Here is a 13292-nt window from a genome sequence, read left to right as displayed (position 1 = left end):
GATAGATTTAATAAGATGCAAACCTTTAAAAAATTAAAACGACCAATTTTTTTCCCCCAACTTTCACAACTGTTTTTATTTAAACATAAGCTATTTTTAATTTAAAATGAATAAACAAGTACACACTAGATTCTCCTAGATGAAGATGCCCTTTACACATACTTAAGCACACAAGGGCTTAACTTTAATAATTTCCTTTTTGTAAAAGTAGTCAGTTTAATTGTCTACAGCCTTGGACTTAACAACCCTTTAACACTCCCCCATGAATGAGAGAAATTGATCTAAGCTTCTGAACGTAGTTGTAAAATTAAGGGGCCACATTTCTGCAAATTACCATTGTTTTTTTGTTTTTGTTTTTTTAATGTAAGGTCAGATGTAGCAGGCAGTGATAATAGGGAAAATATTAGATAAAAATCGAATTAATTAGATAAAAGGCTATAGTTAAATTTGGCAGGGGCTTATTGGCCCAGGTAACAGGTTCATCAGAGTATCACTATACCTGGAGCAAACCTAAACATCTGGATCACCATTTACAGAGTACTTGTATGTACAGGCGTGTGTGTGTGTAGTAAAGTCAAGTAGATAAGTAAGTAAAATAAAATAAAAAATCCCGTACAGTTAAATAATCTAACCTCCCAAAACATATTCATCTCATTTTGATGTTTCCGTTTTTACAATGGGCTGGTGTTTACTAATGGTATATTTGTCTATTTTGGGGTGTTTTTCATATTTTTCAAGTACCACTACTCTCACACTAGAAAGAATGGCTTAGGGGAGGAATACCAAGTTTTAGAAATGTAGAATAAAATTGTCGGACACTTAAAACATATTAGTATTTGCCTGGCAAATTAAAATAAAGGAAATAAGCTAATTTATGATTTTGGGGTTACATTGGCTGTGTCAGATTTTATTGAGGGGATGCACACATTGCTCATTATTATTGCAGAGTTCACCTCCTAAACTAAAGAAACTACAGTAAAATATTATTTTATCAACAGAAACACTGAACAAGTAATTTTTACAACAAACAATATCTGCAATAAAAAGTGACATTGAAACCACATTTAAAAATATAAAAGTATGCTTAAAATACACTCTAACTTTTCTTTACTTTGTATAGACACCAAACCACTAAGATAAATAATTTATTTCAGTATATATGAGGCAACAATATGTAAAATCATTCAAGAGTATAAATAGGACAAAATACATTCCATTCTTTAATAAGTGTCCTAATAATATGTGAAATGGAAAGAGCGTAATTTTGAAATCCATTCAGTAGAAAAAGAAACTTGACTAGTGACTAGATATATTTACTCGATTAAATCTTTTAAAAAATAAGTTCTCCATAGTCCATACTTTTACCTATAAGGGTTTCACTACCCTTATTTAAATTAAAAATGTATTTTTTACCAAATACTTTACCAAGTAATTTCTTGGAATGGCCACTTTTTAGTTTCACTTGAGTAAAATAATGTTGAGGTAGCGCTACTCTTAGTTGAGTACAATTGTAGGTTAATTGTTTGGCTGCCAGCTTCCAGCTGTTTCTAATTAGACAACAGGGAACATTAATATATATACTCCAGCCTCTCTTTCCAATTCAGTTTGCTGTTTGGTGTGGCTGAGGCCATGGGGAATTTCTTAAGGCAAGTTGAAATGTTATGTTTTACTGGAGGAAATGATTACTATGACAATAGTCACAAAAATGGAGCCTCCAAATTTCATGTTGCACTCTTTGTCAATTTCCATCTTAACTAAGAATAAGCCTTAATTTTGTTATTCAAAATCATGTTTGCTGTTTTTGCATAACCAGTTTGACTTAAATTAAAATTGATTTTGTTTTTTGGCTGTTTTAGGTTGCTACTGCTTTGTTTGTTGGCTATTGGAGTACACCACACATTCGGTAAGTACTGCTATAACTAATTGTCTGGCTAGTAATATTCACAAACTAATACTTTCTTCAAACAGCTGATGGTGATGAATCTCCAGAGGACAAGAGGGAAGATTCACTGGCTGCTGTCTCTGAAAAGGGTGCAAGCAGCAATAATACTGGGGATGAATTGCTACAAAGCACATTGCCACCTAATGAAGACTTCTTGAATGAAAATGACACCAGTTGCTACAATACAACTGCTGATGACTTGGAGGCTGAAACACCGAAGCAAAACACATCTGAGTCGGAACCCCCATGTCCAACCAGTTCCTCTCACAACCCACCAATGAAAGATTCTGCTCAGGGGCCAGCACAAGTTCGAAGCTCCTCTTCCCTAAATGCCCCTGACTCTGATTGCCCAACTGAGAAGCCAGCAAGTACAAGCCATCCACCCCAGATGGCGATACAGCACAGGCTGTCAAAGTCATTGTCTCAATTATCTGAATTACTTCATCGAATAAAGGTTGACTGTGGTCCAGAAGAAAAAGAGCAGCAGGAGAAGGGAGCTGAAGGGGAGAGTGCTGGTGAGGAGCCACAAAAATGGCTTCATGACCTACAGCAGCGTGGGTACCCACAAAAATGGCTTCATGACCTACAGCAGCGTGGGTACCCACAAAAATGGCTTCATGAACTTGAGCAGTATCATCTCCTAAAAAAGGCACTTAAGAATCCCAAGGCTAATGGTAACCAACCGGAGGTGCCCATTTCTCCCCAACTTCATGCTACTCAAGGTCATCAGTCCCAGTGGCATCTGAGTCACCCTTTCCCTCTGCATCATGAACCCCCTTCCCAAGGTATCCCCTCCAGGGACCACCTGTTCTATGGGTCACCCCTGGAAAAGCCTTGGCCCAAAGTGTCTCCAGAGCCTAAGCATTATTACTTCAATCCTAGTTTTCCCATGGTGCCACAACTTGCTCAAGGCTTTCGTCCCCAGTTGCCTGTGAAACCCCAACAAGAGCATGGCTTTGGCTTTCATCCCCAGCGAGAGTATGGCTTCCAACCCATGGAGCCCCAGTATCGGAACAGTCTCACAGTGCCTGTGAAACCCCATGATCATGGCTATGGGCCTATAAGCCCCATGGAGCCAGAGTTGCCCCAACAAGAGCAACAGAGTTTCCAGGCGTTTGGGAAACCCCATGAGCACATCTACAGGCCCACACTCCCCTTAGAGCCTCAGATGCCTAAACGGCAACCCCAAAGTTACCAGGGGCACAGAGCAGCGCGCCTTTTGGCCAGGTGGCCAAACTTTCTGCCCCAGAGGCCAAATTATGTAGTGCTAGCACCAGGCCACACAAATAGGCCAAACTACAAAGCCAGGCAAGGGGTTCTACCTCAGAGGGTGTATCATGTGCCAGCGTAAACCCATTCAGCCCATCAGGTCAGTCTGTAACCTTTAAGTTTTGATTTCACGGGCAATCAGTTGAGATGTTCAAATTGTGCTTCAACTGCAACAAGACCATCCAGGTGTACATGCAATTGTTTTTAATTTATTGTATTTGACTTCAAGCTTGTTGGCTGTGCTGATCTGTTGAATAAAGTATTCCATCTTGCCCTGATGTTTTGTCTTGTGTTTAAATTGTTTGGGTCCTTTATTTCTAGCTCACCAATGCTTATCCCTGTTTTTTAAACTCTGATAGACTAAAGGACTTATCAGCTTAGAAATTTTGCTATGGATGGAACATTTTAAACCATCAACTCTAATGAATGCACATGAAGAAAAATTTGTTAATCCAAGTTGCAGTCAAGAATACTAAAGTGTTCAATCTGCAACTGGTTTCTACTGTAGTTGGTATGTGGGATGTTGCCATCTTGACTGGCTTGTTGATCTAATTACATCAAAGGGATACATTTTGGACTACTCTCCTTCAGATATGAAGCTTAACCACATTTAGTTTAACTGAAAGTGTAGATTTTTCACAGGCAAAGTTAACTTGTAATGCACAATTCAAAGTCAACCTGATGTGATGCAGTAGCGTAATTAAAGCAAGTTTGGTCTAGACTGCTTCAGGTGAAGTTTAAATGACCATACAAGCACCTCCCTTTTTTTTTTTTTTTTTTAGGGTGTCCAGATTTTGATCTGGGTAACTGGAGCATAAGAACTAAATGCTGCTTCTACAGGTATAGGTCCTAAGGTGGTACCTAAATGCATTCTTGGAGTTGAAACTTGCCATCCAGTCCCAAAATTTGTATTTTGAAAAATGGATTTCATGCGTCGATGCAATCAACTGGTTTTCCTTCACACTTTGAATAAGTTTGAACTGTAAAGGGCCTTGAGATGTGGTGTGAATTGGTACTATATAAACTGAATTGAATGAGTCCTGTTTTGAACTACAGATGTTTGAATAAATGCTTTTTCTGTTGAGATGGTGCCTTAAACTATTCTGACACTAGAACTTCTAAAAACAATATTTTTTGGGGGGTAGTCCCAAGACTAGAGAATGTGCTCCATAGATCAAAGATCACTTACTCTTTGGTGAGAGGGCTTTAAAGATCATTGAAGCTTTTGATGAATGTGGTTGCTTTATTCCAGCTGTTAAACCAATTCCTCTGTACCAAGATGTAGTGCTGTCTCTCTACAGTGGTTTTTTTTTTATTCCTAAAGCTTCAGTGTTTCATTACTATCTCAGCAGCCACCCAATCTTGACTCCTTATTAGACCTGTGTTATTCCATTTTATTATATTTTTTTTAAGCCTTCGCATACTCTACCTTTTTTACAAATGGGTCTTTCTGATCTTTTATAAAGGTCCAGCAATCAACTGATTAAGAGAAGTTATGCACAGAGCACAAGCACAATGTTTTAAACGAAAATCTTTTCCTGAAAGTTGGACTTTGTAAAGTTAATTGAAATCTGAAATCAAAGTTGGACTGAAAATGTGTTTTAGCAAAACGAATGTTTTTGCTCGGTGTAATTCTTAAGAGAAGATAAAACTTGCATTTTCTGGTTGGTGGGGTGAGTGCTCCAGAGTTAGGGTGCCATGGAACAGGAAAAAGACTGTTGAAATATTTCAGATGTTGGGACTAAACAGTCTCCACTGACGGTGATAGAGCTTTGGCTTCTATAGTGAGAATAGAAAGCAATTGTGACAGTACTTAATGATTGTTCAAAGATGTAAAATTAAGCCTAAAAATGCTGTGAGTCAGGATTTGTTTTAGTTTCTGCCATTGCATGTCAATTAGGAGGGCAGCCATGTGAAACATTTTGAGCTAGAACTGTACAAAAAACAACTGATCTGCAAAAATGTAGTGCCTTTGGATTTAAGACTTTTAATTCTATTTCTACATATTTCTATAAACTTAAATATGTCCAACTCCGCCTCTCGCCCATTGACTGCTGGAGATAGGCACAAGCACCCCTCGCGACCCCACTCGGGACAAGCGTGTCAGATAATGGATGGATGGATAAATATGTCCAAGGTAAAATCATAGTGGCTGCATCGCAAAGTTTCTGCACAAATGCTCCACTGTTAATCAACAGCTCAGCTGTAGCGGTGGTCAGCAACACCAAATTCCCCGGGGATGCACATCACTGACAACCTCAAATGGACTGTAAACAGCACCTCACTGGTCAAAAGGGCACAGAAGCGCTTGTACTTCCTGGGGAGGATGAGGAGAGCCAACCTGTCCCCACCCATCCTTGCGAGCAGAAGAAGCAATGAGAGCGTTCTGACCAGCAGTCTCACTGCGTGGTGTGGAGGCTGCAGCGCTTCAGATGAAAAAGCGAGGAGCCATTTTATCACAGCGCTGCGTGTCCCGAGGCCAAAATATCATAAAAGACCCCTCACACCCCCACCATGTACTGTTCTCCGTGCTGCCCTTTGGGGAAAGGCTTCACAGCATTCAATGTAGGTCCAGTAGATTCTGCAACAGCGTCTTCCCCACCGCCATCAGACTGCTGAACTTTTGAGAAAAGTCTAAATCATGTCACAGACTCTGCATCACACTGTGAACACCAAACCAAAAATACTGCATATTTGCACCATATAAATTATTGCTCTGAACTTCTATATCAATGCATTTTTTTGCACCAAGTTGTTTTTTTTCTTCTCCCACAATGTTTACATTTGATCACTGCTGCATTTTATGGATTGGAAATGATCGTTTACTTTCTGGAAAGCTGTACTAAATTACATTTTGTTTTGTATACACTCTGGGCCGGATCTATCAAAGGTTTGCGTGTATTAAAACGTGAGCTATTTCACTGCGCACGCTAAAAAATGTACAAACTGATCTATCAACAGCGTGCTAAAAGGATTTGGTCTTTAAAACGTGCTAAATAGCGCCTCTTATCCATTTAGTACTTTTTCTGCAATGAATATGCAATATTGGGCGTTTACACGCAAAAGGGCGTCTTGTGGGAGGAGAACATGTAAATATATTAATTTAGAACTCGCAAAGTAATTTATCAAACCTGAAAGCAATTTTGCTAACGGTATCTGACTCTATATTTAACACGTTTCAAAAGAAGGTGCAAATGGTCTGTATGCGTAATTGCGCACACATGGCAGCGGTTATTGTCGCAAGAAGGAGACATCGAAATGAAGCAAGGAGACGCAGAGAACGCAGTTTTTCACTCCGTGTGAATATTTTTGGAATGAACGAGGAAACGATCATCAAAACATATCGTTTATCCAGCATTGCCATTTTGGAGCTGTTGGGGGAACTCCGAATGGATTTGGAGCCAGCCGCAAGGAGGACCCACGCAATACCAGATATCACTAAACTCCTTGCAACATTGCACTTTTTTTAATCTGGGTCATTCCAGCGTACGGTTGCAGCGAGAGCTGGGATCTCCCAATCTCGTTTTTCAGAAGTGCTGTCCGACGGGGTCGGGGTTCTCCCCCTGCGCCTGTGGAGCAACATGCCAATGCTGCGGGGATGCGTAATCTCATCCACAGTCACTTCTTGTGAGCCATTTGGTATGTGCATTTTTCTACAGGCCAATACAAAACACCTGTTTTTTTTTTTACTGCAGTGAAGTAGAAATTCAGCCACATACCACCTTAGGGAATAAAGGTTGCCAAAGTTTTTTCTTTATATATCACTGTAAGATTTAAATTTCTTAATGCACTAGTTTGTAGAAACTACAAACTACTTTGCCGCAAACCACAAAACGCGCAAAACCATCATTTAAATAGGGCGTCTCCAACAGTTTTGCACCTGCCACCAGTTACGCAATCACTCTGGTTAAATCAACCGCAAACCATGGTTCAGCCCCTCGCGCAAAATTCCAGTTTGCGAGCGAAAATTACTGCACGCAAAATTGGATCTTGATAAATCCGGCCCTCTGTGTATACATAATGACAATTAAAGTCATTTCAACTTTTCAAAACTGAACTTCTGATTTCTTTCATTTACATGGAGCCCTATAAATGTACTCCCATTTATTTTTCATTTCAAGCCTCTTTGTATAATTTAAATGAACATACGTCTTCATATTATGTGCCTTTTTTGGCTTGGAGGGACTGATATCTGAAATTTAAAATGTGTGTTATTGAGTTAAATGATAGAAAAACTACATTTTGTATTAATTTCAGTTATCTGTGTTTTAGTTTGTCTTGTGACCGTAAAACATTCTCACAACAACAACAAAAATGTAGAAAACTGTCTGCAAAATACAAATACCTTTTCATAGAAGTATCTATGTACCTTGACAAAAACCTACATGTATGTTGCATGTATTATTCTTCTGTGTTGAATACATGGATACAGATGGCAATTTCTTTGTGTAAATCAATGCTAAACCAATACAGTGTATTGGCTAAACACATTGAAGTATAAGTATTTATGAATCTATGCACTGTTTAATAGTTCATATTCATGTGATGTACTTTAAGATGTTTTCTCTATTTCTCATGTATAGCATTCTGTCGTTCAACTTAAAGGAATACTACACCCAAAACATGATTAGCCTTCATTTTCTACTCACCCCCATGCTGAACAACACTCTGGAGTACTTTTTTGATATCTCAAATGCATCTGGAGATCTGGGGGGCTTCTTGCTGTCTGCTGACATTCAAATAATGGAGGTCTATGGTGACCGAGACAGAAAGGTCCATAAAAGTCCACAAAAAACGTGTCAATATTCCTCCATACTGCTCTTCCAATGTATTCCAAGTGTCCTGAGTGGGTAGCATCCAGAATTTACTCGAAACGAAGTCATTTAGAATGTTTTTAGAGCATAAACAGTAGTGTATAGGTGATACAGTGAAATAGTGATATAGTGAAAGCGCGCACATGCACGCTCACAACGCTACGGAAGCCGGCAGACCAAACCAGCGCATTCAGCTCGGCAAAGAACTCATGCTCTTCCTCAACACTGAAGTCCTCAGACATTTTTCTTTCGTTGTTTCTTTCTTTGCACAGGTAAACAGCACATTTCTTCTTCTACGCTTGCATTATTGGCAGAGCAGACGCTGAATGCGCACTTTCATCTGGTTTGGTCTGCCGGCTTCCGTAGCGTCGTGAGCGCGCATGTGCGCGCTTTCAGGAAATCCTATACACTACTGTTTATGCTCTAAAAACATTCTAAATGACTTCGTTTCGAGTAAATTCTGAATGCTACCCACTCAGGACACTTGGAATACATTGGACGAGCAGTATGGAGGAATATTGACACGTTTTTTGTGGACTTTTATGGACCTTTCTGTCTCGGTCACCATAGACCTCCATTATTTGAATGTCAGCAGACAGCAAGAAGCCTCCCAGATCTCCAGATGCATTTGAGATATCAAAAAAGTACTCCGGAGTGTTGTTCAGCATGGGGGTGAGTAGAAAATGAAGGCTAATCATGTTTTGGGTGTACTATTCCTTTAAACTGTAGTCCAGAATTATACCAAACAAATCTAAATTCAAAACGCTTCAATTGTTGTGTATTTGGTTTATGATTTCTATGTTTTGGACAGTTTCTAGAGTTTAGCTAAGTGTGATTACTTTCACTTTTCAGCTGGAATTTGCACTTTCTGCATCCTTTTCTATGCCCTCTTTTCTGTTTTTTTCTTTTTAGTGTTTATTTCTATCTGCAGAGTGCAGTGGAATGAGGTCAATTAGGGGCCAAAGGGAAATTAGTCTTCTTCACTGAATAAACCAGCTCTTAGAACCGGTCATCATTGCAGCATCCTCAGAAATCTGACCTCTGATATTTCCAAAAAGGCAATTCTGCCATGTTAAAAGATTCTCAGTAATTCCTAACCAAGTAATTCCTAATACATCCTATGCTTTAGACATTTTTATTTAAACCTTCCTCAAAGATCTTAACTCTCTATGTTAGTGAACATTTTCACCATGTTACCTAGCAACAGATTATATCTAATTTTTTATTTCTAATCTTAGATTTTGCGTGTGGAGTTTCATATTTAACCAGACCTTTAAATGTCAATATATATGACAGCAATAAGTTATAGGCATTTTAGTTAAAATTGAGACAAATAATTCTTGAATGAATTTAGCATTTTATTTCTTCTTTATATGTTCAGCACATTGGCTACTGTGTTGTCTGAAATGCTAAAAATCTAATTTGAATTTTAAGATTTATTATTTCTGTTGCTGTTGATCTGGTCCTAAACCAGAAGTTTATGTTTTACTATAAATGTATTCTGAGAGTTTCCTTTTTAGTATAAATGAAAGGAAAGATTTTTTTTTAAGTGGGGTTTATTTCCACCTGTATGGAGTAGTAAAACTAGAAACTTTTTTTATTTATAATTACCTGCATATAAGTCATACAAATAATTTAAAAGCGATGTATATAAATTAAATAAATTCAAGAGAGGATCAAGCCAAATTGTTGTTTGAGTTGTAATGTAGATGAAAAAAACCCTCTCCCTGTCTTTTTTTTTTTTTTTGCACTGCAGTAAACCTCTCTTGTAAGATAATTAGCCACACCTGACTTGAATTTGGACACCTGTCATTTACCAAACTATGGCCAGAGGATGATGTATAAAAGGCTTCAGAGCTGAATTGACAGTATGCACTTTATCTGACTGATGGCTGCCTGAGTACTGTGCTGGCTTTCAACTGGCTGACATTACATTATGGGGTTTTTGTTAAGGTATGTGTCAAGCTATAAAATAATTAAATGTGTTGGATAGTATTTTTACTGCCTACTTTTTGGTGTTTTTTTTTTTTTCTTTATTAGGTTGGCGGTTGCTTTCTTAGTATCAGTGGGGACAAGTAAAGTAAATGGTAAGCAGGCTGAGTTGTGTAAACTTTTTAAAATTATATATAAAAAGACTCCTCATCATGTGTTTTTTTTTTTTTTTTTTTTTTTTTTTTTAACAGCTAGGAGTGTGCCATCAAGAACTTTTAAATCTGACCTTTCCACTGAGGGGCCAGAGAAGCTGGGCTATTCGGCTTGGAAGAAAAGGCTCTTTCAGCCCCAGGAGAAACAAGGCATTAACTGGAATCGGTTTCCCAAGTCCCAGTACAAAGTTGGTTTTACCCCTCAAGTCCAGCAACCATGGTTTCAAGAAAAATATCCTTGTTCAATTGGAACTTGGGTAGGTTCTTGTGAGCCATCAAGGCTATCCTTTGACTCCAAATACCCAATGGGAGGACCCGCCCTTCAGGTGCAGCCACAGTTCCCTGGAAAGTTTTCTTGTTCAATGGGATCTCAAGCAGGTCCTTGTGGTCTTGCGCTCCAAAGAGGTGGTCGCTTTCCTCAGGTGCAACCATCAGTGCTTCCTGTAGAGCCCAAATTTCCAATAAGAGCTCCAGTCCCTGGGGTCCAGCCACCAAGGCTTCCTGGAGAGCCCAATTATCCAATTGGAGGTCCCATCCTTCAAATGCAGCAACACTTTCCTGGAAAGTTTACTTGTTCAATGGGATCTCAAGCAGGTTCTTGTGTGCCATTAAGGCCTTCTTTTGATCCTACACTTCAAAGAGGTGGTCCCGTCCCTGTGGTCCAGCCACCGAGGTTTCCTGTAGAGCCCAAATTTCCAATAGGAGGTCCCGTCCCTGGGGTCCAGCCACCGAGGTTTCCTGTAGAGCCCAAATTTCCAATAGGAGGTCCCGTCCCTGGGGTCCAGCCACCGAGGTTTCCTGTAGAGCCCAAATTTCCAATAGGAGGTCCCGTCCCTGGGGTCCAGCCACCGAGGTTTCCTGTAGAGCCCAAATTTCCAATAGGAGGTCCCGTCCCTGGGGTCCAGCCACCGAGGTTTCCTGTAGAGCCCAAATTTCCAATAGGAGGTCCCGTCCCTGGGGTCCAGCCACCGAGGTTTCCTGTAGAGCCCAAATTTCCAATAGGAGGTCCCGTCCCTGGGGTCCAGTCACCGAGGTTTCCTGTAGAGCCCAAATTTCCAATAGGAGGTCCCGTCCCTGGGGTCCAGCCACCGAGGTTTCCTGTAGAGCCCAAATTTCCAATTGGAGGTCCCGTCCTTCAAATGCAGCCACACTTTCCTGGAATGTTTCCTTGTTCAATGGGGACTGGAGCAGGTCCTTGCAGCCCACCAGGGCTTCCTTTTGATCCTAGGCTCCAACGAAATCGTGTCCCTCAGGTCCAGCCACCACACTCTTCTGGAAAGTTTCTTTGCTCAAGTGGGACTTCAACAGCTCCCTGTCTTTCACATACATTTGATGCTGGGACCATGCACCCTTCAACAAGTCAAAGCAAACAACTGCCTTCTACTGAATCCCTCTACCCAGTAGGGGGCCCAGCAAGCCACAGAATTGTGCCCCTGATGTTCAACATGAAGCCTAGAGAGGCTTCAAAAAGAACCTTGAACCATGGATATCCACTAAAGAGTCCAGGCTGCAAGAGCGAATGGCCATTTCTGACTCCAATTGCCTGTTAAGATCTGAATCAGGTTAGTACCAACTTAAGTTGTGTGTGTGTGTGTGGTTTTATTTTTTTATAAATGTCAGAGTTTAATTTTTTTTTTTTTTTTTTTTTCTTTAACAGGTGCAGTAGTGGTAAAGTCTGAAGGGTCATTCATCTTAAAATAAAGCAAACTTTTCATTACACAAGCCTGTTCTGTTTGATGCTTAGTTTTACTGGGCTACAAATGCTTCTCAAATCATGGATGCAAAATATCCTTCAAATGTATAAATTGTCCTAAACAAAATGGATGGCTACAAATGAAGGCTTCGCCAACTATTTAGGAGTAATTGTGGTTATAGCTCCACAAACCACTTGGAGAGGCAAAGGACATTCTTCTGCACATTAGCTGCTTTCATGCCAACCTTCAGAAGGCTACTCCTTCCAGAAGCAATTTTCCTGACCACAATAATAGTGGGAAATGGCTTTCAGTGTGCTGAAAGCCAGAAGTGACTTGATCTTGTGGTGCTCTCTGGAGTAGTGAAGCAATGCAGGTACATAACTTCATTAAAGCAGTAAAGTCAAACATTAAGCCAGTCAATTTCCATAAATGCAATGTTATCTTTCTGCGAAACTAGTCAGCCACTCCAAACTTTAATTTATATTCCAACTTCCTATGCTTTCTGTCAGTGAATGTAAATTAAGTGGGGAAATTATGCAATCTCACTCCAGAGTCCAGGGAGGGTTTTTTGTGGTGAGCCCTTTTATTGATGGGGCTTGAATTCAACTTGTACAGCAGGGGTTTCTGAAGCTGGAAGATCTTCAATCATGCAGGTTTCATAAAGCATCCCTACTCCAAAACAACCATATCAAATGAATGGCTTGTCAGGCCTTTGCCAACTTGATGGCATGCTGGAGTACTAATTCAAACTTTGAAGTGACGCTAAGAACTTGAATATCACCTGTGTCCAATGAATCACTCTCCCATACTTCTGTTAATTTTTAACAGACTACATTGGGGGGGAAAACAGGCCGATCTCTGACATAAACAAAGGTGTTGATGGCAACAGCGCAGCTGATATTTCTCTCCAGGAAGGGGTCAAAGCCAAACGGGAACAGACCAGACGAAGCTATGAGGAAAGAGAATAGTTACAGATTGAACTAAAAGATTCTGCTGAGAGAATGATATAGGGGTCCCTATGTCCTCCAGCAGTCCAAGCCTATAGTGCAATAACTATAGAGATAGCTGAGCCACTCTACCTATAAGCCTTGTCAAAAGAGAAAGTTTTAAGCATACCCTTATAAGTAGACAGGACTGCCTCACAAAATAAAACTGGTAGTTGGTTCCACAGGAGAGGAGGCTGATAACTAAAAGATCAGCCTCCCATTCTTTTAGAAATTCTAGGAACCACTAATAACCTGCAGATTGAGAGTGAAGTGCTCTGTTAGGAACATAAGGAACAATCATATCTGATATCAGATGGAGCTTGGTCATTTAAGGCTTTATATGTGAGAAGGAGGATTTTAAATTCTTTTCTTGATTTAACAGGAAGCCAATGAAGAGAAGCCAGGATAGGAGAGATATGATCTCTTTCATTTTCATCAGAACT

General features: G+C 39.9%; 2 protein-coding genes across 4 annotated transcripts; both read left to right on the top strand.

Annotated features, from left to right (window-relative positions):
• Positions 1-1857: 1857 nt before the first annotated feature.
• LOC119776295 lies at positions 1858-3480 on the top strand. Its single transcript, XM_038274613.1, has 3 exons — positions 1858-1903; positions 1969-3026; positions 3066-3480. The coding sequence occupies exons 2-3, from the start codon at positions 2220-2222 to the stop codon at positions 3291-3293; spliced, it is 1035 nt and encodes a 344-aa protein (XP_038130541.1). The 5' UTR covers positions 1858-1903; positions 1969-2219; the 3' UTR covers positions 3294-3480.
• A 6446-nt stretch (positions 3481-9926) lies between these two features.
• LOC119776291 (tetra-peptide repeat homeobox protein 1-like) lies at positions 9927-11882 on the top strand. Of its 3 annotated transcripts, none has more exons than XM_038274609.1 (5): positions 9927-9978; positions 10066-10112; positions 10209-10814; positions 10875-11731; positions 11827-11882. In XM_038274609.1, the coding sequence occupies exons 1-4, from the start codon at positions 9962-9964 to the stop codon at positions 11717-11719; spliced, it is 1515 nt and encodes a 504-aa protein (XP_038130537.1). In that variant the 5' UTR covers positions 9927-9961; the 3' UTR covers positions 11720-11731; positions 11827-11882. The 3 variants fall into 3 exon arrangements, with proteins under 3 accessions (XP_038130537.1, XP_038130538.1, XP_038130536.1); XM_038274610.1 differs by having other exon boundaries at positions 10209-11174; positions 11295-11731; XM_038274608.1 differs by having other exon boundaries at positions 10209-11731.
• Positions 11883-13292: the final 1410 nt, after the last annotated feature.

The sequence above is a fragment of the Cyprinodon tularosa genome, unplaced genomic scaffold, assembly GCF_016077235.1.
Source record: "Cyprinodon tularosa strain WSP-4 unplaced genomic scaffold, ASM1607723v1 ctg921, whole genome shotgun sequence".
NCBI classification, from domain to species: domain Eukaryota; kingdom Metazoa; phylum Chordata; class Actinopteri; order Cyprinodontiformes; family Cyprinodontidae; genus Cyprinodon; species Cyprinodon tularosa.
Note: the sequence above shows the minus strand (reverse complement) of the source record. Positions and strands in the feature narration are given on the sequence as shown.